This window comes from Mus pahari, chromosome 14, assembly GCF_900095145.1.
Source record: "Mus pahari chromosome 14, PAHARI_EIJ_v1.1, whole genome shotgun sequence".
NCBI classification, from domain to species: domain Eukaryota; kingdom Metazoa; phylum Chordata; class Mammalia; order Rodentia; family Muridae; genus Mus; species Mus pahari.
The window spans coordinates 71,187,371-71,210,452 of record NC_034603.1 but is presented as its reverse complement, the minus strand read 5'-3'; the positions used below and the strand labels follow the sequence as shown (position 1 = coordinate 71,210,452).

Genomic DNA, 23,082 nt, shown 5'->3' with positions numbered 1-23,082 from the left:
CACACCTGGAGAACCTTCCCCTCTGTACCACACCCTCCTCTACTCTTACTTGGTGCCAGGAAAAATGGATGGAAACCACTGTCCCTAGTCAACAACCCCAGCCCGGGCAGGCTTCACATTCACCTCATCCATAGAAGCAGTGCAAACGAGGGACTATTATCCCCATTTAACAGATGGAAACACTGAGGCTGAGAGCTAAGTGTTCCACAACTTAGAAAGGGCTATGGAAACCCTACTTTGGACTCAAAATCAGTCCCCAACCCACAACCACATCACAGACTTGTACACAGACCCAGCCTGCCAACCAGTGTAGTGTAGTCTACGGGTATTGTTCCTATAGGGCAGCCATACTGCACTCCTTGGCAGATTTCCCAAAAGAGCCAGGAACAGCGTCAAGCATGATTTGAGTTTGACATGGGAACCTACATGGTGGGGAGAACTGACCGCTACAGGTTGCCCTCTGACTTCCACACACACACACAACATGGGATGTATACACATTGATAATGAATAAATATACTTAAAAAAAAAAACTACTCAAAGGGCAGCTGGAGGAGAGGAAGGAGGGTGGTCAGGGGGACACTATAGAGTGTGGATGGGAGCCTGGCCCATGAAGGCAGGGGTCCAGGGTGTCCCACCCGCCCCCCGAGTTGTAGGGTAACTGTCTCACCGTTCGGCCGGCCTCATTGTTGTGCTTGTTCATAGCTGAGCGGGCATCTGGCCTGTTCTCCCGCGCATCTGCAAACTCCCGGGACACCAGCACCCCGAAGTCGGCGTCCTCGCTGCAGCCGCCCCACTTCCAGCCTTCTCCAGGTGGCCCCTTATGATGTGAGTCACAGCCGCAGATGGTGGAGGTTCCCTCAGCACAGGAGCGTGTGACTGCAAAGGCAACCCCAGCCGAGGCGATGGCATGCACGAAGGCAGATTCGCGGGTGGCTGCAGAGGGATGTCGGGAGAAGATGTTCAGCCTGGAGCTTTAGGGTACACAGCCTTGCCCGGAGGGCTGGGGAAGAGCTCAAAGGCTCACCAGTCATTGGGAGAAGAGCCAGGGGCCCTCCTGTTGCTCTAAAGAGTCCAGACCCTAGTAAGTATTCTCTTTATGGATGGGCAAGCTGAGTCCAGGGCTGCAGGGCTACTAAGATAGAGGGGTCTATGGTGGGACCGGAATGCTCTCTGAAGAGCTAGGTTGGCCACGCCCTGTCCTTGGGCTCTTGGCCTCCAACCTTGCACAGTCACAAGCACTCCTTCAAACAGTTCTGAAGACGGGAACCTGCAGCCTAAACCTACTAATCCACCCATTCCACTCGAACCTCAGTTCCCTGTAGGCAGATTTCTCATCTGTGCTTCACAGTACACTCTGTAAAATGGGTGCAGCATCTTCAGCCATGGCTGCCTATTTCTTGTCCTCCTCCTACAAAGCCTCAGTCAGGGTGGAGACAAGGCAGTTTCTCGGCCTCAGGCCCAGGGTTCAGAGATGAGGAGATTCTCAGCGGGCATCACCAGCCTTGTTACAATGAGAGCCACTCCCTGAGTGCTGCATACGCGCAGATCTGTCTTTCCCGTGCTTTATTCCTTACAATGTTCTAAACCCTATTTTACAGACAGGGCCCGGTGAGGCCAGCGGCCTGGGCCATCTCTTTTTATAGGTCCTCAGAGCCTCAGAGCGGGTCGTGCTATACTGCACAGGTGATCAGAGCCGGATCTCCTTTCCTAGGTCGTGACCCGTCCTGAATATGCAGGGAACCAGATACTCTGAGCCACAGCAGCCTTTGCAGACACTGAAGCCCTCGTGCGCCACCTGCACAGCAGGGGCGCGTCCCACTTTCCCCGCAGCCCGGCGGAGAGCGCGGAGCAAGAGCTGGCTCAGCAGTCGAGCCAAGCCGGGGGACTGCGCACGGCGGTGATCCGGGCCTCCCGGCCCTCTCGCCCCAGGGGAGGGCGCCCCTGGCTTCCGGCGACCCGGCCCCGCCACGCTCAGTTCCCAGCGCCGGGGCCGTGGGGGTGGCGGGGGCGGGGCGGGGATTAGCCTGGGAGCGGCGCTGCCAGTCCCGCTGTGCCGGTCCCCGTCCGGCGGGACCCGCTGCGCCGCTCAATCCGCCTTTGTTCGCGCGGTGTCACACCGCATTACCCGCATAATGCGGCCGCCGGGCTCGGGCCGCCGGGCCGGCCGCCACCGCGTAGCAACGGGCGGCTCCCGCGGCCGGGCCGCGCCCCCAGCCCCGGCGCCGGGCAGCGCGATCCCCGGGAGGCGGCGGCCAGAGGGCGTGTGAATGGCGCGGCGACCGCAGCGGGCGCGCGGCGGGGGGCGGCGCTCGAACCCTCGGGAGCCGCGGAGGACCGCGGCCTTGAGCCTTCCGGCCGCCCACCCCGCACCTGCTAGGACGTGCGCAAAAATGGCCAGGATCCACCTCCTGCTCACAGGGTACCGGGGCGCGGGTACATCTTCCCGGAACCTCACCCCACTGCCTTCATCAAATCCCACTGTCCTCAGCCCCATATTTCCTTGCACACTGGGACACAAACTGCCCTCTTGCTGTGGGACCGAGGCATGTGGCACAACCCACTGCTGCGAATCTAAACATCAGACCCACTGGGAGCGGGTATCATGCTGAAAGGTCTCGATGGACACTAGCCTGGGAGGGAGGAGTGATCAGAAGGCCAGTGTTGCTTTGGGGGAGGCGTCGGGACGCCTGGCAGTTTGATTAAACTGCTACCTGGACTGAGGTGGGGCGCCGGAAGGCGGTGAGACCAACAGGCGGACGAGATCAGTTTTGAAAAGCCAGCCGCCGCCGCCACTTGGCCCCAATTAGAGGCCAAACCTTTTATGTAAACAAGGAATAATTAGCTTTGGTAATAGAAGCGTAAACAGAATCATCATCCATTGATTTGCTAATTGCCCTCCTGTCCTACAATAGCCTGCGTTTTCTGCCGGTAGGTTGTACAGACCCTTTGCACTTGACGCACAGGTAAAGGGGGAGGGGGCTTTCTCCAAAGAAGGGGGGGGATAGCTCCCCTCTCCCAAACTCTGCGCCCACCCTCCAGCTAGCTCTTGGACTCCTCCCTTTTGGCTGTGAATGCAGCTTTTTACCAATCCTCAGAGCAGGCTCGCCCCCATCGGCTGGCAAAACTCCATTCGAGGCCAGCCCAGCTAGGGCCGTTAAATTCCTGGACAGGAGAGGTTCTAGAGCCAAAGTCCCCTTCTTAGGAGCAGTTACCCCATTCAACCCTCCCTCTCCTATGCCCCATGCTCAAAGTCAAAAGCCGACGACTTTCATCCACTAGGGTTACAGTTGATCAGACTTCCAGGTCACAAGATCGCCCAGAAGATCCCCGGGCCATCAGGGTTTATGGACATGTCTTGCTTTCAGGACATGGGAACCAACAGGAACTCTCAGGAGACTCTGGGGGGGGGGGTCCTGTAGTGCTACCAGCACCAGACAGCTTTGACAGCCTGGAGACTTTTTCCATGGCACAACACCTAGGCCTGGCACCATCCCACCCTCACCCCAAAGCTGTATTTGCATAGCACTTAACACAGCATAAGGGAAATGTCTCACTTGTCTACATCAAAGACTGGGCCCCCACTGTGTCATCTGGGAAGAAAGGCTCCGGGCTCCTTGGTGCCTGCCCTCCAATCTCAGGACCCTGGGGCATCTCAGGGCTACCCACCCCCCTGCAGCACTAGAAAAGATGTAGACGGATGTGGAGACAGCCTGGCCTGTCCAGAGATGGACCCCACCCACTTTCCACCAGCTTTATTACCCTCCTAGGGAGAACTTGGATTCAGGGTTTCCCCACAGTGGGAGGAAGGGGGCAGGGTCCCAGGACCCTTCCCACCACCTCCAGTCGCCCAGCCACCTCCCACCCAGTCTCAGGAAAGTACCTTTGTCCAGGACAGGCCCAAAGATGGCCAGGCTGTCATCAATGGTGGTACAGTTCCAGCGGCGGCCCCGGAACTGATGCTGGCACTCCTGGATGCCCAGCTTCACGCCTTCTGCTACGCTGGGCATGATCTCGATGTAATTGCGGCAGAAGCGCAGTTGCTTGGGGACCAGGCCCGGGATGGAGCCGCAGAGCAGAGGCTGGGAGGCCAGAGATGTGTACTGCTGGCCCAGGGCCAGGGACCTGCAGGCAGACAATGGAGATGGCACTGTAGACACAGAACACGTGGCCCAGTATGGATGTCACTTCTTCCTCAGAGGATGGGCTGGGGTGGGGGAGGGAAGATCCATGGCTCTGAGAAGCCTGGCACCTCATGGGCTGCTTCTGACTTTCCTTGGGGACATGGTGTCCCACAAAGGGCACGGCACTGGTTCAAGCAGTTGTCCCTCTGACATGGGCATGTGGAGCAGCAGAGCCTCTGGGGGAGGGGGCACTTTGTAGGTCTGTACTGTGCCACAAAAATAACCCCGGATTGGAAATGAAGAATTGGAGCGGGAATTAAGTTCTGCCCAACTGCCTGGGCCCCTGGTACCCTGGTGGGGATGGCAGGGCTCCTGAAGAGCAACCTCCCAGGGACTCCAGGATTCCTGGGCCATGTAGAGACTAACAGCCATTCATGGGAAGGAATCCAAACATAAAGGACAAAGGAAGCAGAGGCCATTGTGATTACAGCTCCATCTTAGGGGGGAAAAAGGCCTAAGTCTTAGCAGAGTGTCTCTCTCTCTCTCTCTCTCTCTCTCTCTCTCTCTCTCTCTCTCTCCCCACAGAGCACTCTAGCCTCTTCCCCCCAAGAGTTCAGAGGGCACCAAGAGCCTGTTTGTCTCTGATGGCATCAAGTGCTCTGTCTGCAAGGGCCTCCGCCACCATCTTTATAGTTCCCTAGAAGTTTCTAGAGCGCCTCCTCCCCTCTCACTAGAGACAGAGGCTCTGTTTGATGACTAGTTTAACTCAAGAGCAAAAGGAAACTCTCAGCAGGCGTTCCCCCCCAACCCTCTCGCTTCAGTCAAACCACCCCATTATTGCACCTCTTACGTTTCAACCCTTGGGATTTTACAGCGCTGGTAAAAGTACACTCGGGGGGAAAGGGTTAACTACTGTAGAAAAATCAAGGTACTACCAGAAACTCTACCTTTTGCTTCCCACTTCCAGACTCATAATAAAGGGCAGAGTGTCCTGGAAGAAGGAGACCTAGGCACTAGCTAAGGTTAAGTCCTGGATGCAGGAGCCTTGGAAAGAAGGCCAGGGGTAAACACTGGAGTAGGCCAGAGACACAAAAGCTTCGTTGGCATGGGTGAACCGACCGCTGGCCACTGAGGGACTCTCTAGTTGCGCAGTACTAGATGTAACAGGCTTGATCAGTTTTTGATCATCTCTGTCCCCTGATGAGGAATCTGGGTTTCCAGAACAAACTAGCTTGCCCTAGGCTTCATGGGAAGAGGTATGTGGCTAATCAGAGTTATGCTATGAGCTGCCCCCCAACACCCTTCCCCCACACTCAACACCCAGAGTCCTCTGTTGCTCTGTTCAGAGGCTCCAGCAAAACATGGCACACAGCACCACCACTTCCGGCAGCCTCTGGCCTCAGCTGTCAGGGGATAAAGTCCAGGTTTCCCCACTGGGAAGAGAGAGCAGGAGGGGGCAGAACTGGGGGTTTTGAATTGGTGGCCTTGAAGAGCCACGTCCTGAGCTGAGAGTCCCCAGCCTCACCTCTCAAAGCCACAAGCTTACCAGGCAACTGATCTCCCACTGAGCTCTCCCCAACCAGAGCCCTGGGCCCTTTTGAAAAGGAGAAGCTAGGAAGGTGGGTAGTGCATTGCTGTAATCCCAACACTTGGGAGCCAGAAGCAAGAGGGTCAGGAGGTGTAAGCTAGCCTGGGCTACAAAGGACTGTCTCCTATTGAGACTGGCCAAGAGTGAGAGAGAAAGAATGAGGCGACCACTGAAGCATTAGTGTCATGCCATCACGGCTCACTACCAACTCTTCACTAACTTCCTTGAGTTGCCTGATAACAACCCAGCACACAGTGGGGGCTTTACTAGCTGCCCAGATTATAGAGTTTCTGTCTGCTGTTAGAAACTAGACTACCTGGCTCCCAGACAAGCCTTATGGGTAATGCCTGTCAGGGAGCTGGGTGGCTTCAGGCCTGGCCTGCCTACCCCCTGGTGGGCTCACGTCTGAGTGAGAATCAATAGTGAGCCTGGCGCCTGAAGCCACACATAAAGGCCTGGGGGAGCCCTGCAAAAAAACACTGAACACCGATTGTATGTCTGACCTGAGCTGGGCACAGTTTGAAATGTTTATGTCTTTAACTGACTTAATCCTCACAACCAGTCTATGAGGTAGAGACTGTGTCATCGTCAATACCATCCCATTTCACAGACGGGGAAACAGAGGCAAGGGAGCTAAGTAACCTGCCTGGATCTGTGGGTCATAAAGTGGCAGAGTTGAGCCTCCCTCTTGGCATGTCTTCTGTCTCTCTGTTTCTTCTCTTCCTTCCCTACAGACCCCTGTCCCCAACCAGGCCCTTTCTCTGCAGTGTTGTAGAGCAAGCTTATTCTCACACACTAAGCCAGCGCATAGCCCTGGCCTGCCACTCATCTCTAAGCCCTATTGACACTAGAAAGGAAACCCCTGCAAGGGCTTCAGTGTAGACACTTGTCACCCAGAGTTAGGTTCCTCCTCCCTCCAAACCTGTCTCTTCACCCCGGCTCACATCGGGCTCTGCCTGTCTCAAGCTGCCAATCCAAGCGATTTCCTTAACTTCTCCACACCACACCGTCTTCCACTGTGAGACAGAGCTTGCGGGAAGAGTAAACGTGTGCGGCTCAGTGCCAGGCACATCAGGATCCTTCAAGCAATGGCAGCCACCTCAGGTTCCATGCTCTCAGGACATGGTCCCTGCTGTGTCGCCAGCCTCATTTCCCTGAGCCTCAGTTCTCTGACTTGATACAGCACATCAGAATTTCTAAAGCCACTTCCCATCAAGCATGAGAAGGAGGCCCCAGGACAGAGCGGGAGTCTCTTCACCAGCAATCCTGACAGGGCTGGCCAAGCAAATCCCTCTGTGACCGACAGGCTGAACTGAGCTAAGCCATGTGTGACTTAGATGCATGTTCAAACTAACCAAGGGGCATGGGAGTGTTTCCAGGATGCTCCGGTCAGAGGTCTCAATAGGCTCTATCTGGATATCCTGTGGTAATTAGCCATGGCCTCTGGGGACAGGGCTCAGATCTATGGACAGCCTTGAGGCTGTGGCCTTGGGATTGACTTCTGCAGGACAGCTGTCCCCCCTTGACATGCCCTGCCGGCCCTGAGCCGTGCCCACACAGCATGGCTGACATTCCATCGCTGCAGACATATCAGTGTAACCCACTTCTTGTCCCCATTACAGAAGAGCTTGTCCCCCTGGGAGAGTCAACAGGAGAGGCTCCTGATCTCCATCTCCCCACTGTGAGAGGCTTTGATTAGATTTGCCTTGAGGCCAGCTGAAACTGCTTCACACCCTTCACGCATGCTGAGCCCTCTACTCGAGTGCCTCTCTGCAGCTCACACCCACCCAAGGCAAACTTTCCCTGAATCATTTCTAAAGACTTCTGTGAGCTCCCAAGCCAGAAGTAACCTTTGCTAGTACGCATGTTCCCGTGCCCTATTCTCCCCTTCTCACCACAGAAGGCTGGTTCATTTGTTTGCAGCATGACACAAAAAGAGGAATATCTATTGATTCTTCACACTCGTACACCAGCACTCTTGGCCTTCCCGTTAAGAAACAGAGGACACCCCAAAGAGCCTGCCTGATGCCCCCACTCAGGCCGCCGGAGGTCTCACCCACACACAGGACAAGACTCCTCGGTTCCGCTGAGGGACTTCCTCCAGTGAGGATCCGAGATGGTGACCAGGCTCCCAAAGGAGGTTGGGGCATGGCTGGCACCGGCAGCTGGTGAGGGGGAGGACAGAGGGCTTGCCAGGCCTGCCCAGCTGGACAGGGACTATTTATACCCAGCTTCTGTCCCCGACTTGCCCTGCTCTACCCAAAGTCCTGTTGTCTTCAGCCCCAGGGACAGTTCATCTTCATCCCAAACACCTACTACCATCCAGGCCCAGGCAGACGCGAGCGGCCAGGCGGATGAGCCATAGATGCCAGGAAGGCTTAGGCTGGTGATAGGGACCAATGCCACTGTCCAATTAGGCCAGACTGTCAGCATCCCCATGGCCCTGTCAGCTTCCCACGGACACCCAGTTCTATGTCACCTGTTCTGCAAAGGGCTGTGGGTGGGTGTGCATGGTGACACGATCAGTTTTCCTTGCTGCCGAGGGAGCCTGAGACCTTACGCATGCTAAGGCAAGGACTCTAGCCCTTGATATTGTTGCTCTGAGACATGGTCATCATCTATGGTTCATGTGGGCCTTGACTTTGCAATCCTCCTGTGTCAGACACCTGAATACTAGGACTGCAGATGTGCTCCCCCTATCGAACTCAGACACAACCATCGCAATGGGTTAATTCATATCTTTTACTTCCAGATGTAATTAATTAGAAGGAAAATGGGGGGAAAGATCTGCAGCAGTTCCCAAAGAATGCATACGTGGCTTGCTAATACTTTTCATTTAAATGTAGAATTATATATAGACATATAAGACTTTTCATAAAATACAGGATTCTTTGTTTTATTTTTGTTTTAGAAACAGGATTTCATGTATCCTAGGCTGGCTTTGAACTCCCTACGTAGCCAAGGATGATCTTGAATTTCTGAGCCTCCTGGCTCTACCTGAGTGCCAGGAATGTTGGCACGGGCCACCACATCCAGTTTATACAGTACTGGGGATCAAAGTCAGGCCTTTGTGCCTGCTGGGAAGGCACTCTACCAGCATCTCTAGCCCCTGCTGGAGAACTCAGGGCAGCTTAGTTGCTGCATGGACTTACAAAAAGAAGTGTCCTGGAGCCTTAGAGACCCACAGACTGCCATCCCTCTGCATGACTGAGTCCCTACTGAGATCAGGCTGGCTCTGTCTGCTTACACCAGGCTCATCCTACCAGGGAGCCTCCCTGTATCCAAGCCTCGCTTGTTTTGTTTGCTTTTAGGTTCACAGCTTCTCAACAGGATCTTAGAGCTTAGGGAGATGGTGAATGCTGGTGGGGGTCTCACCAAGTTCAGACTGCCTTAATGGTTAACTATTTTTGTTTGGAAACACAAACACAACCTCCCTCTTTTTCCTCTATATACAACATTTAAAAAGAGAATTTTCTATATACCACAGGATCCAGCAGTCTCGTCTTAGGCTCATATTCCACAGTAATAACTGTTTAGAATGAGGAGAATGTTCTAGAAATAATAGTGGTAGTTGCCTGACATTGGAATTTACTTAATGAACTGATTAATACAATTAGTAATTAGTAATAAACTGACCAGGAAGGACCATGTCTACCTGCATCCCTCATTTTTTCTATAAAAGTTTTCATTTATTTACCTTTATTTTATGTGCATTATTTAGGTGTTTTGCCTGCATCTATGTCTACATGAGAGTGTCAGGTCTTGGCGTTACAGACAGCTGTGAGCCATATGGGTGCTGGGATTTGAATCTGGGTCCTCTTTAAAAGCAGTCAGTGTCCCCAACCACTGAGCCATCTCTTCAGCTCTGAATCCCTCCGTTTTAGAGAACTTTCAGAAAGGCACCGGTCTGGGCTAGGTTCACGGGGAAGCTCAGTTGACTGGAAATGTCAGGAGCCATGGCCACGACCCCTGCCTCAATGCCAACAAGGTCTTTCTCTGAACCACTGTCCCCTCCCGGGAGTCCCAGGGTGTGATAAAGACACATTTTCAGAAGCTTCTTTAGGACTTGGCAGAGTGGACAGAGTGTCTTTCCAGGCCATGGCACAGGGAGGGGCTCCCTGGCATGTCTATTAGTTTTGGGATGACTTTGGATGAGTCTTAACGCTTCTTGGGATCACAGGGTTCTTTGCCCTTCTCTTTCTTACAGTGATAAGTAGCCACCCATCTGACCTCAGAGATAACCATGAGATTCCGATCCAAAAGGCTCTCGTGAAATAAATGCCCAGGCATTGGGAGGGAGACAAAGGTAAAGAGTTTTTTCTGTGCCATAAGGGCACAGAGCCGGGTATTCTGTCTGCTGGCTTCTAGGCAACACTAGACAGAAGCCCAACCCACTTTTGGTCCAGTAGAGCTCTACCTCCTGGGCAATATGTAAACTTCCAGAAGCCAGAAGAAAACCGTGAGAAATGGACACAAAGAACCCAAGTATTGCCTTTCCACTTAGGGAAGTTAGAGCTGCTGGTTATTACAAGGGAGAAGACAAAGCTCAGGGCTGGGAAGGAGCTGAGCCTGGTGGGCCACGGTTCTCTCAACTCCTAGAGTCTCTATGGGCCCTGTGTGAGCCCTGGCGCCTTGGCAAGAAGTTTTGATAAAGAGAGAGGAGGGAGAAATCCCAAGACGCATCTACCGTCACCTTTCCTAAGAATCCATGTTGATCTGAAACGCACAGGGCCCTTTGCAAGCCCAGCACATAACACCTTTCCCAGCACCGTTGGCCAAGGAGGGGGGCTGTTTCTGAGTGACACCATGGCTGTTAGTTTACAGAAATGGGAACCCCCAGACCTCTCTCCATCTATCTGCCTTTCTGGATCCAGCGGGAACAGAGATAACTTTAGCTCACATACAGGGGCTGAAGGGAAAAGGGTGGAGCCCAGGGCAGGGCTGAGTTTCCAGTTTGCCTGAGTCTGGGCCTGTGAGGATAAGCAAATGGAGGGTTTGGTCTCGGCAGCCGGGCTCAAGTCCTTCCTTGGTAAACACATTCACTCAGCGACTGCTCACTCAACATCGCTTACTGAGAGATGACTCCAAACCTGGCAGAGCTCCAGGTGCTAGGAACACAGAGATGAATGAAGCCCCACGGAGGAGCGCCCAGGCCAGGAGACATCTGTCAACGGCAGGCCAACGAGCCCTCTTCAAGCACCTACCAGATCAGGGTACTATGGATGCCACACGTGAGCAGGAGATGATCTTTGGCTACTTGTCACTCACGTCCTCAGTCATCGTTACCATAGCATAGGGAAGAACACTGAGTCTTCCAGGGTGGGGCCAGTAAGTCCCCACTGCCGTGATCAGGAGCAACTACACACCTGGTGATTAAAGCTGGGCTCACTTAAGCACCTGGAACAGAGAGCAGCCTCGAACTAGGAGGTTGGGGACAACAGCTGGTGTACCCAGGTTACCATTTATCTCTCACCTGACATCTTGGACTATTCAGGAGGGGGTTGGGGGGGCTGGCAAGGGGCCCCACCTGCCAGGTTGTATACCACTCCGGGCAAGCTGGCAGAGCTCGAAGCATCCAGAGCTGGACTTTGGTTTGTTGATCTTATCTCCTACCTACAGTGGGACAAGGGCAGCACTAGAGATCAAAAGCTAGGAAACAGATGGAAGGCTGGTGTGACAGTTGGCACTAAGGAGATTTGAGGACCTGGCAACACATCGCTACCACCAGAGGCCTTGGTGTCACTGGCCTCAGGTGAGCTATGGCCTCAGGCTAACGGGCTATGGCAGTGGATGGGCCCACTGGCCATTGCAAGATGAAGACTTCAGGGAACAGAGAGAAGGCTGTGGATAAGGACAAAGAGGTGTGGAAGGTCTGAACTAGGGTGACCATGGAGATGGCATCCGTAAGAAGCTAGAAACAATGCGAAAAGGGATCCTTGGGGACAGTGACAGCTGCAGACCAAGTGCAGAGCCCAAAGAGGAACCCAGAAGGTAGCCATTCCCTCTTGAGGACAACGGCTCAGAAGGTACAGTGGAAAAGCACTCTAGACCCGAAGATCCCAAAAGATCCCAGGAACGCTGAATCAGTTGGAAATCTCAGGTTGGAACTGCTGATATCATATGCCAGGCAGGAAGGAGCGATGCCGGAACAGCCTGATGTGTCCAAACCTCACACGGCTAGGCCTGAAGCCTGTGTTCCTGGCTCCTGTTCATCAGTCCTTACAGAGACAAACCGCCTGCACGTGTCATCACAATCTCTCTTCCTCTGCTCTGCTCCTTGTCTTGTTTCCTCCCTAGGTGAGAGCTCTTGCCATCACAGCCAGGCCCTCCCATGGAGACTCCTTTCTGACAAACAGAGTGGAGTTTACCCCCAGGGTGGCCTCCACTGGCCAGTGAGAGTGGCTGCCACTGGCCGTGCTCTCTGTGGCCTGGGGACCAGCCTCTGGGTGTGCTTCTCAGACTGAAGTCTGAGCCTCTGGGCTTTGGCTTGTCTTTGTCATGTCGCCAAGGCTACCATTATCATGGCAGGAGCAGGGAAGGAGGGGCGATACCAGGCTGGCAACCCACATCATGGGGCAAAACCCTCAGGAGCGAAGAGAGAAATCCAATGGCAAAGCTGTGGAAAGGAAGCAGCCATTGAGAAGGGCAGGGTGACCTTCTTCCTCTCTTCCTGAGGTTCCAGTGGAACTCAAGCAGCAGACCTTACTGGCCCTGCTGACCAAAAGGCTGTCTACATCCTGGAAGTAACCCCAGAGATTCATCTTCACGCGATACTTCTAGAAGCTTCTTTCAGGGCCCAGTGGAACCTTTAAAAGAAGCAGTGCACTTACTGGGGACCCCAAAGAGACTGGATTCTGGGCATCTTTGGGGGGGAACAAGATTATATGGAAAAAAAAATATGCAGTCAGGGGTTGCTCTTAGACCCCTATCAGAGGGGAGTGGCATCGATCCTGCCTCCATCCAAGAAGCCGGGTGGACCCTTTCCACCAAAGGGCGCCCAGCATGACTGGAATGTACCGGCCTCTACTCTGTACCGCAGAGGCCTGGCAGGCTCTGATCTGATAAGGTGCGTGACAAGTCCGCCTGAAAAACGTTGAAACCTGCGAAATGTTGAAACCTGTTTTTTTTTTTTTTTTTGAGGTGTCCTGAGCACGAGCCACCCCCCACCACCCCATTTCATAGGAAGGGGGAGTTGATCACAGTGGAGAACGGAGGCGGTGGGGACAGAAGGACTGTCCCTCCTGGCTAAATTGGGGGTTGGAGCATGGAGCAGGCTGGTGGGTCCTAAAGAGGATGTAAGCGAGTTAGTAAACCGTAGGAAGAGAGGGAGGGATCCAGAGAATCGGAAAGGGGAAGAGTGGAAGACAAGAAAGGAGACAGGGGCTTCTGCAGCCTGGGCTGATCTACCTTCTCTAGAAAGACTTAGCAGAAGCAAACTCAGTCCAGAACGTCCAGATAGCGGGTCCAGGTCAGGGGTCTCTCGCCTCAGACCCCAAGAAGGTCTCTCTGAGACGTGCCAGCTGTCTCAGAGACACAGCTTCCAGGAGGTCAGGGCAAGAACTGAGTCATTTCCTCTAACCAAGCAGTTCCCAAGTGAGTCCCCATGTTCTTCCCTTCCCCACCCCCACTGAGCAGGTCGGGTCCTTGCCTTTGTGGCCCCAGAGGTCACAGTTAGGCAGGCTCTGTTTCACAGAGAAGGCGATCAAGGATCAAAGGCTGCTTGGGTTGCTTGCAGTTGCAAATGACTCTGCTAGACTGCATTCAGTCTTTCTAGTGGGGACATGTCGTCAACCCTCCCTGAAGCTGTAGTTAGGGGGGGGCGGTTCTGAGTGAAGGTTGATCAATAATAAATGCTTGCCTGAAAAGTTTCTGCCTGAAAAGTGCCCCTGGCTGGCCCATGTCTTGCTGGAGGAGAGACAGACTGTTAGAGGCCCTGGAAAGCCACTGGAAGCCTCCTGTCAATGGTCACATAGCCAGCTAGCTACTCATGAAAGCATCAAGTTGTAAAATGTCAAAGCCAGAGGCTGGTGGGATGATTAACTTCTTTTTCTCAGGGGAAGCTGTGCACCCCCCCCCCAAGTGATGTAACTCATCCAATGTCCTTCACTGGTTCAAGGTGGAAGGAGGATGGTCTAGGCCTTTGAACCTCGAGCCAGAGCTCCATCTCCTCATACCTCACAGAACCTCCTCCATGCCTCACCGAGCCTCCATCAGCACACTGGGACTTCTTTTACTAGCATAGCTCCTGCTCCGTATATATTGGATGGGGCCTCCCATTCTACGCAGGAGAGGCAATCTGTAGTTGACTGAGTGTGAGGAGTCCCATTTGGGGAAGGAATTCTAAAAACCAGGAGTGCCTAGGGGAGAGAGGGTGAGAGCCGGCCTGTGCTTTCAGCTTGAAATTCAAGCTCAGCTTGATTGGGGTCATCCTTTTCTCTCCAGATTCTGCCGTTTATTTCTTTGCCTACTGACCTGCCAATCAGAACTATAAACGTTCCTTAAGCCCAGTGTGCTTCATTAGTTCCTTTGAGCGGCGTACCACTTCCTCCCTGCTGACCCTCTCAGGCAGAGTTACAGATGGTAGGGCAGTCTCCCACGTGCAGTGAAGTGAGGGCTTGGCAGGGCCTGGCTAATTGTTCTGGGAAAGCAGACGGCTGGTTCCTAGGTCAGAACCGGTCCCAAGTTCTCATAGAGCTTTCCCTTCAAGCCAAGTGCGGGTAAAGGACAAAACAGCTTCCCTGGCCATTCATCTCACTGTGAGCTCCCAGTCACCCCCACAAGATCTGAGGTGAAAAATCCCCTCTGGTTGCTTTCAGTTGAAACTGTTCCTCCTGGTCATCTCTTCAGCTTGTCAGAAGTAGATAGATCTTGAAGATCCTTTACTGAGCTGTCTACAGAGTCCATCTCTCCACTAAAAGGTGAGGTTTTTTTTTTTTTTCAGAGCACATCTTCCCTCCCTCACTGGTGGCTACCAAGTGGAGAGTCTGCCTTTCTAACGGGCACAGGAGCCGCTCCCCCGAGGTTCCCACTGACCTCCCCAGCCCTTCCTCCCCACTCAGGCTACCACCATGACAAGCTGAGAGCAGAAGCCACCCTGCTGGTTCTCTGGACTTTTCTCACAACTGCTGCACACCCTGGGGATGTCTTTCTCTGAGTCTTCAAACACAGAAAGCTGAGCTATTTATGGGCTGGAAGCTCACACCAGACACCATCTTTCTGGGGGCTCATTGAGGGAGATCTTCATTTCAGGGACAATCACACTGGGCCAGCTGTGTGCTAGATGTTGAGAGCATACAGATGTTTATGGGCGTGGTTATAATCTATAAGAACTACCAACTCCCAGATCCAGACATTCAGATCTGCTGAGCCAGAGCCATGAGAACTCACCTTTTCCCACACCTCCCTCCCCGTGCCCTTTGGAGGGCCCAGGATGAGCACTGCCCCACTGGCTGCTGAGGCCAGGAAGACAGGTGAGACACTTAACACAGCCAGCTTACTAGGGGCAGATTTGCAAAACCCAGACACATGGACTCCAGTACTAACCCGCTGGACCAGCCCATCTGGGAAAGAGACTGAGAAACCCTATTAAACATCTCCAAAGAAGTAGGAGAGCTGGATGGCTGGAGATGGCGCAATGTGGGGTACCCAACCTCCTCCATAAAGCTCACCAGCCAAAGACGGTTCACCTAAGTAACCCTCAGTTGTCAGGAAGACGGAAGACAAAAGAACAAGTCATATGACTCTAAAGACACAGGCAGATGAGCTGAGGCTAGGTCACATGATCAGAGATTACAGCTCTCTGAAGAGCCAGTGTATCGGCATAAGAAGAATTACTTTGAGATTAAAATGACGACAAGGGAAAAGAAATGAGTGGAGCCTGCGTTGAAGCCCCTTAGGATAAAGGCAGAGAGGACCTAGGAAACCCGAATCATCGGGAATCCGTATTAGTTTTGTTAATCAGCATGGCGGTTTGATGGGGTGGGGGCAACCTCACATATCGGAATCTCAGAGCTCATGATGAATAGAATTGTTTCTGTAACTGTGTGGCACAAACAAACGTGCGTGTGTAAAACATTTAAAAATGGCGGCACTAGGAGGTATATAAACGCTTGCTCCTTGTATTATTCTCCTCTTATGTAGCTCTGGCTGACCTGGAACTTGCTATGTAGAATAAGCTGACCCGGGACTAGCTATAACCTTCCTGGCTCCCCATCCAAGTAGGATGGGGTTTATCAAAACCATGGCCTCAGGTATGCTGAGGTAAGCACTCCACCAATTGAGGGACATCTCCTGCCCCCTTTCGACATCCCCGGCTGCAGCTGCGTAGCATGCTCTGCCAGTCCTAAATCTCTAAGCAAGATCCACAGTCCTCATTAATGATTGTCATAATAAAAGTTTGAAGAACAATAGAAAACTCCCAACTCATTTGTGGGGACTTCTAGATGAAACCTGTGGGCAGAAACCTTGATGGCACAGACGCTGGGAGCACCAACAGGAGGCCCTGGAATGGGCACCGGCACCAGTACCAGCACCAGCAGCAGCAGGTGCGCGCTGCAGCGGCGGCGGCGGCGGGTAGGGATGGGGGCGGGAGCAGCGCCACACCCGGCGCTCAGGGCTATGTTCCCGCTCCTTGCCTTTCAAGGTGGGTATTTCCACTGCATTCCCAGGAGGTCTTCCTTGCGCCTCGTCCCCCAAAGCGCCAAGGATCCGCAGGTGAAAGCAGCCCGGCCGGCACCTGGACTTCCCCCGCCCTCCTTCTGGAGGCTGCGCGCAAGTTCAAAGCGCTGCCTGCTCCTCCCTCCCGGGCCCATTCCCGGGAGCGAGCCTCAACACCTTCCTGCGCACCCCCTGCCCCGCACCCACACGGTCACATCCACCAGTCTTGGGCTCCTGCTTCCAGTTCCTCCACCTTTCTTCTCTGGGTTTGTGAGTGCCCACTCCACACTCCTAGCTGCTAGCACGACTCCCGCTAGGTATTCCAGCACTCAGAGAAGGGCCGCTCAGCCTCATTGCTGGCTACACAAAGAATTCAGTCTGATGTCTGCTCCTCCTCGGAGGATGGAGAGGTCTGGGTGCTCAGTGGGTCTTCCCTTCATTTCAAGGAGCAAGTCAGGAGCCAAAGGAGACTAGGGCCGCTCATGGGGCTCCAACGCTGGGCCCTATCCGCCCTAAGCTACTGACATCCTGGTACCCAGAGTCAGCCTCCTTTCTTCCCAAGTCTGGTGTTTTCCTCATTCTAGCTCTCCAGGTTTCTCAAGCCTCCATCTTGACAGCCGCAGCAGCCAAACTGTTTTTGATCAGCAGTATGAGCGAAAGTGTTTGGGCATGTCCCTCATCTACATAGGCCAGGTATAAATCACAGGCGGCTCCAAGCTTGGAGTTTAAGAGTCTCACTGCTAACCGCTCGCTAACTAACATCCATTCGAAAAGGAAGGTCACCATGAAAATACTTTCAAAAGAAACCTTGTCTTAGGCACTGTTGGGGGACCCTTGTCCACACTACATTCCTCCTTGCATCTCTCTTCCTCCAAGAGTTTTTTTCTCTTGCCTAATTTCTCCACCCAGATTGCTGAGTCTTGTCATGGGGCTTACATGTCGATGAGTACAGGAGCTCCCAGACATGCTGGGTGTCCACACAAGTTCTGGGTTCAAGGTCTCCAGACGTGCCTCCTACAGGGACCCACATCTTTCTGAGTTCCTGTGCAGGGCAAAGGCTACATTCTGCAGGCTGAGCCCTCCCTGTTCACTCATGACCTTTCACTGTGCCCAACCTTGTCACCCCAGAAGGCTGCAGGGTCCAGCTGATACCACAGGCATTTATTTCTGCTTCTACAGTCTGATGTTTTTTGTTTTTTTTTTTTCTGGAGAACAAGCTTTGTATACAAAAGACTCTGTCTGTCTATCTGTCTGTCTGTCCCTCTCTCTCTCTCTCTCTCTCTCTCACACACACACACACACACACACACACACACACACACACACACATTTAAATAAAGACATTCTAATAGATTTTTTTTTTCTTTCAGTCCTGGGGATTAAACCCAAGACCTCACACTGTTAGGCAAGTACTAAACTGCAAAGCTAGACCTCCTCAGCCCGTTCCAATTACATAGCTATGGAGAGAGAGAGAGAGAGAGAGAGAGAGAGAGAGAGAGAGAGAGAGACCTACTAAGCTCTCAGACCCACTCTGAGCTTTCAGTTTTTTACCCCCTTTGGTGAGAGACATGGTGTACCATGTAGTCATGACTGATCTAAAACTGGCCTGAAATCACAGAGAGATCCACCTGCCTCTGCCTCTTCAGTGATGGGATTAAAGACATATATGGTTCATCTTAAACTTTCCATCCTCCTGCCTCAGCCTCTTGGATAGATGGATAGACAGGCGTGTACCACAAAGCTTGGAGAAATTACAGATTTTTTTTTTCAACAAAGGAGCTGTGTGTGTGTTCCGCGTGAGGGCTGATGTCAACTCAGACCCATGGCCAAGGCCCCCTCAGGAGCCACGCTAACCCTGAGTGGTCACAGACAGGAGGAGCCCACAAAACAGAGGGAGATGAGGTAATGGGGGCCTCTTTGTGGAAACAGCTATAAATGGAATAAAGGAGCCGCTTTACAGGTGCACACTCAGGGTGAATAAGATAATATAGGACGCACTTATCTGGGGAGACAGTTGTTAATAAGGCCGTGAGGAAATGATTTCCTGTGCTCTGGTGTAAGGGAGCGGGGTGGGGGAAACCATCTCCAGGGCACTCACAATGGTTATTATTTGTGAAGGCCAGCATTTATTGGGTCCTGACTCTGTGCCAGGTATCATGTAAAGCACTTTACGTGAAATACATCCTTTAATTTGCCAAGGAACCCAACGACGTTATTATCCCCACTTGACAGGTGACGACACAGGTTCTAGAGATCGGGTAATGTGTTTGGGATGGTACAGCTGGTGATGGAGGTACTGAGACTGCTAAGAAAGCAAGAAGGGACTTCTTGGGGTGGGGTCCCTACAGTGTGTCAGTGGAGAGCTGAGACACCCAGCCTGTCTTGTTGCTCCTGCTGAGTGCTGGATTCACACTGGAGCCTTCCTTCTTACTGGTATTTTCTCTCTTGAATGTTGGTGTGGATCTCCTACCCTTGACGTTTATGTCTCAGTATCAAAGCAGGGCCGTGTCCCAGGCATCCTCAGGAGGCAAAAGAGCCCTGTTCCAGGATCAGAAGGGTTGACACATGGGTTCAAATAACCACAGAGAATTCCAGCTGACTGGGCCTCTTCTAAGATAGTAAGCCCAGAAGATGAGGGTTCTCAGAACCAGAGCAGAGGTGGGGTTCCCAGGGGAGCTGGCCACCTTTGAGACTGCAAAGCTGTTTTCCAGAACCTGCTGATTCAGATTTATTCTTTCAAAAGCTCCAAGGGGCTCAGGCTAATGCACTGCACCAATGAGAAAGCAGACTCAGAAGGTACAGGCTTCATCTCGCTTCCTATGCTGCTGCCATTTTGCCTCCATTCACTCTCCGGTAATAACTCATTCTGGCAGAATTCACTTATTCTGCACCCAAAGTGTTTCCCACACTAACGCAACACTGTCATGGCCCCTCAGCTGGAGGACTGTACAATCTAATAGGGCTATGCACACAAGGACTAAAGGACAGTAGCAAGGAAGGACACAGGGAACTTCCAAGCAGAACTGAGAAAACCCACAGAAAGGGGTCACATGACATGATGGGTTGCATGATGGGTTGTATTAGATTATATTATCTTAAGATAGGTTCTCACTGTGTAGCTCTGGCTGGCCTGGAACTCACTATGCAGACCAGGCTGTGCCCTCTAATTTATGGAAAGGACCCTGCCTTAGCTTCCAAGATGCTGGGATTACAGGTAGGTACCACCACATTTGTTGCTGTTATTGCTTTAAAATCATTTATTCCTTCCAATCGAGTGTAACCCTTGATGTATTACACACACTGGGGGCTGAAGAGGTGTATCTAGGGTATTCCCAGTGGGTGTGACCTGGACCAGGAAAGAAGAGGTAAAAGGGGATGGCTCTGTGTGCATTTCTCTGTTCTCAAAAGGAGCCTTGGACACAGGGATGTGAGTAGGACACAGACACACGGGGGCAAGGTGGACAGAGGCAGGGCTGACAGTCAGCTACCGAGTTCAGATCCCACAGGCAGCAATGTGGAGACTGTCTGTGAGTCTGAAAGAAGGGGATTGGCAGGGATCTGAGTATTTCCGGGTCCAACCTGATGAAGTGTCTCATGAGGCTGAGGAATCAGACCAATCAGGATCCTTCCGCACCTCTGGGAAATTCAGACCACCCTGTTACCACCTGTTTTAGCTTGTACCGCTGCAGAAAAGAAAACGCCCATCACCACCTCCATCTCCCCTTCCCCTCTCACACTAGCCAAGCTCTCAGAAGACCAGTGGTCTGTGAATCGCTTTGAATGTCTTCCTTCCTTAGCCGCAAAGATCGCTGTCTCCCTCTACCAGATTCTCTGGCTCTGTCATTTCAATGACATCTTTGCCTCCCGGAACACACCCAATTGGTAATCTCACCTCCATGCCTTCACCCCTCTGACCCACTCAGTTCTGCTCTTCCTTGCTGAGGGGACTACAGCTCGTCACCTGGAATGAAATGCCCAGCTTTCTCTGCTCCCCAGTGAACTGCCCCTGGCATCCGTGTGTCACATCGGACGTTCGCCTCAGCCAGTCCGCAATGCCCCACGATCTCTTCTGTGGGGAGGCCAGAAGGAAGACAGGTCTAGAACGAAGGCTAACTAGCGCAAAGAGAAGGGAGCAGATGCCCTGGAGCTGATGAGGCTCCGTTACCATAGGGGGGTAATGAGGTCTAAGGAGCTTCCTTCCCCAACTTGGAGACCAAGTGTGGTGTGCGCCTGCGAATGGTAAGTGGGCCCCTATCATCCTCAGTCCCTGCTCTCTGACCTGGAGCTCCAAGCCCACGGGAAAGTGATTCAAATGCTCCGTGTGCAAACATCTCCCAGCACACACGGTCCTGTGCAGGAGGCGGAGGACCACGGCCGGCAGTAAGCCACGCCCCGTGAGCCCTCCATTCTAGGACACTGCTACAGCACAGGGCACTCTAGCTAGCCACACCGCGTCAAAGAGATCTTTGTCTCAGTATACGGAGCTTCCTGGGTCAGCCATGAAAGTCTTAGCCATCCTTGGACCTCCCAAGTTCCTGCCTGTAGGTTTGCTCCCTCCAATCTCCACCCCCCAAACAACCAAGCACTGTTATGGGTTCTAGTTTGTAGGGATGAATAAAGGATCAAAATAAAACCCAGCAACGTCACACATGGCGATGCCCACCTGCACATCCCAGTATCTGGGATACTGCAGCAGGAGAGTCACCACAGGTTCAAGGTAAGTCTTATTTACGTGGCGAGCAGCCAGAACTACATAGTGAGACCCTGTCTCAAAACCGACAAACAGTGTGGAGTTGTAGATCAATTTGTGCCTCACGCACGCAAAGCCCTGAGTTCTGTCTCTACCATCACATAAACTAAGTGTGCTTCCTTAATCCAAGAACTTGTAGCGAGAGGTAGGAAGATAAGAGTTTACCCTTCACTGTATAGTGAGTCCCAGGCTAGCCTATGTGCCATGAGACTTTGTCTCAATTTAGACAAACAGAACTCCAACGAACAAAGAGCCAGGGCAGTGGAACCTGACTACACTTGGGAGGCGGGAGGTTGTCATAATTTTGGGGGCTAGCCTGGGCTACATAATGAGTTTCAGGCCAGCCAGAGATACAAAGTGAGACCCTGTTCCCATAGTTAGTAGAGGAGCTGCCCAGTCCCCAAGTTGAGGCGTGGAGACTGACCCCAGAGCCTGCAGACTGTCATAGTACCCTCCAGTACCTGGCAAGGATACACAGGAGACCTCCTCCGACTGCACTCACCCACCAGCCAGGGCGTAAGCAGCCACTCTTGAGAACCTGGGGGGCAAATGGAGCGTAGCGAGCTTCAGGCCTCCCTATGAAACAGATGCCCCCAAACCAGTGACAGGACGCTTGATGGGGGTGACTCATTCCATGTGGGTGTTGGAGGAAGGGTGAGCAGAAACACTGTAGGCAGGGTTGGACTCGGGCCAAACAGCCTCAAGTTGTTCATAGCTTCTGACTCCTCAGGACAAGAGACCCAGCTGGACCACAGAGCAACGAGCCAGCTGCTTCTCTAACTGCTGCCTTCATTCGCTGCTCCTGCTATCTCATTCATCATCTCAAGACCCTCAAGCGATGGAGATACTAGACTAAACTCTCTCAATGCATGCAGAATGTTAAAAAAATATATATTGCAAAAAAAAAAAAATTGCAGCCTCCCAGTTGGGAAAAATAAAGACTATAAAAACCAAACTGAATTTTGAAAGGGGCAGGGGGATTTCCTGGGCTAGCTACTTCGGGGAAAGACTAGACAAATGAAAGCAAGGGTCACCTCTGTGGTGTACCTGGTGGCACTGAGATTCCAACAAGCAAGGCTAACTTCTACATTTACTTGTCTCTAGAAGCCTTTCCCAGCAGGATCACATAAGACCAGTGTGGTGAGACACACTTTGAGACATAGTGCTCGATCCAAATGATGCTCCGAAGAAGCTGGAGGGTGTGCGGGGTGGGGGTGGGGCAGAAGCCAAGCTGGTAAGAGACCTGGGACAAGGGGAGCTCTGAGTTTGAAAAGGCTTTGGAAGGTCATGGGCAAAGAGAGGGATGCTGGGAAGGAGATGGGAGCAAGAACATTCAACAGCCAGGACCTACTGCTCCACTCCAAGGCAAGTGTATGGAGGGAGAGCTCTCCTCCACAGGCACAGAGAGACTCCTGTGTACACAAAAAGGGAGCAGACACAGTGACGACTCTACAGTGGGGAAAATTAAGGAAATACAGAAAGATTCAGGAACAATGAGGAACTTAGAAACAAAATATAGAAAGAACAAAGATAGCTGTGGTAGCACACACCTTTAATCCCAGCTCTTGGGAGGCAGAGGTCTCTGTGAGCTCGAGGCCAGCCTGGTCGACATAGTGAGTTCCAGACCAACTAAGGATGTATCATAAGACTCCCCCACCCCATCTTGAAAATAAGACAAAGAAGAGGAAACCACAGAAGATCATACACAAACTCTCTCTCTCTCTCTCTCTCTCTCTCTCTCTCTCTCTCTCTCTCTCTCTCAATTTTAAAAACAAGCAAAGTGAAAATGTATTGTGGGCATTCTTATCTCGGGTTACATTTTATCTTTTGTATTGTTTCTATTTTTCTTTTCTTTTTTTTCCTTTTCCTTTTCCTTTCCCTTTTTCTTTTTCTTTTTCTTTTTCTTTTTCTTTTTCTTTTTCTTTTTCTTTTTCTTTTTCTTTTTCTTTTTCTTTTTCTTTTCT

General features: G+C 52.3%; 1 protein-coding gene across 1 annotated transcript in view; it reads right to left on the bottom strand.

Moving 5' to 3' along the window:
* The window catches only part of Wnt3 (Wnt family member 3), a 43,505-nt gene that overhangs the window by 5,381 nt on the left and 15,042 nt on the right, over window positions 1-23,082 (bottom strand). Inside the window, exons 2-3 of the mRNA XM_021212836.1 lie at window positions 3,884-4,125; window positions 671-936 (exon numbers count right to left, since the gene is read on the bottom strand). Coding sequence (XP_021068495.1) covers window positions 671-936; window positions 3,884-4,125 — 508 coding nt within the window. The remainder of the gene's footprint in view (window positions 1-670; window positions 937-3,883; window positions 4,126-23,082) is intronic.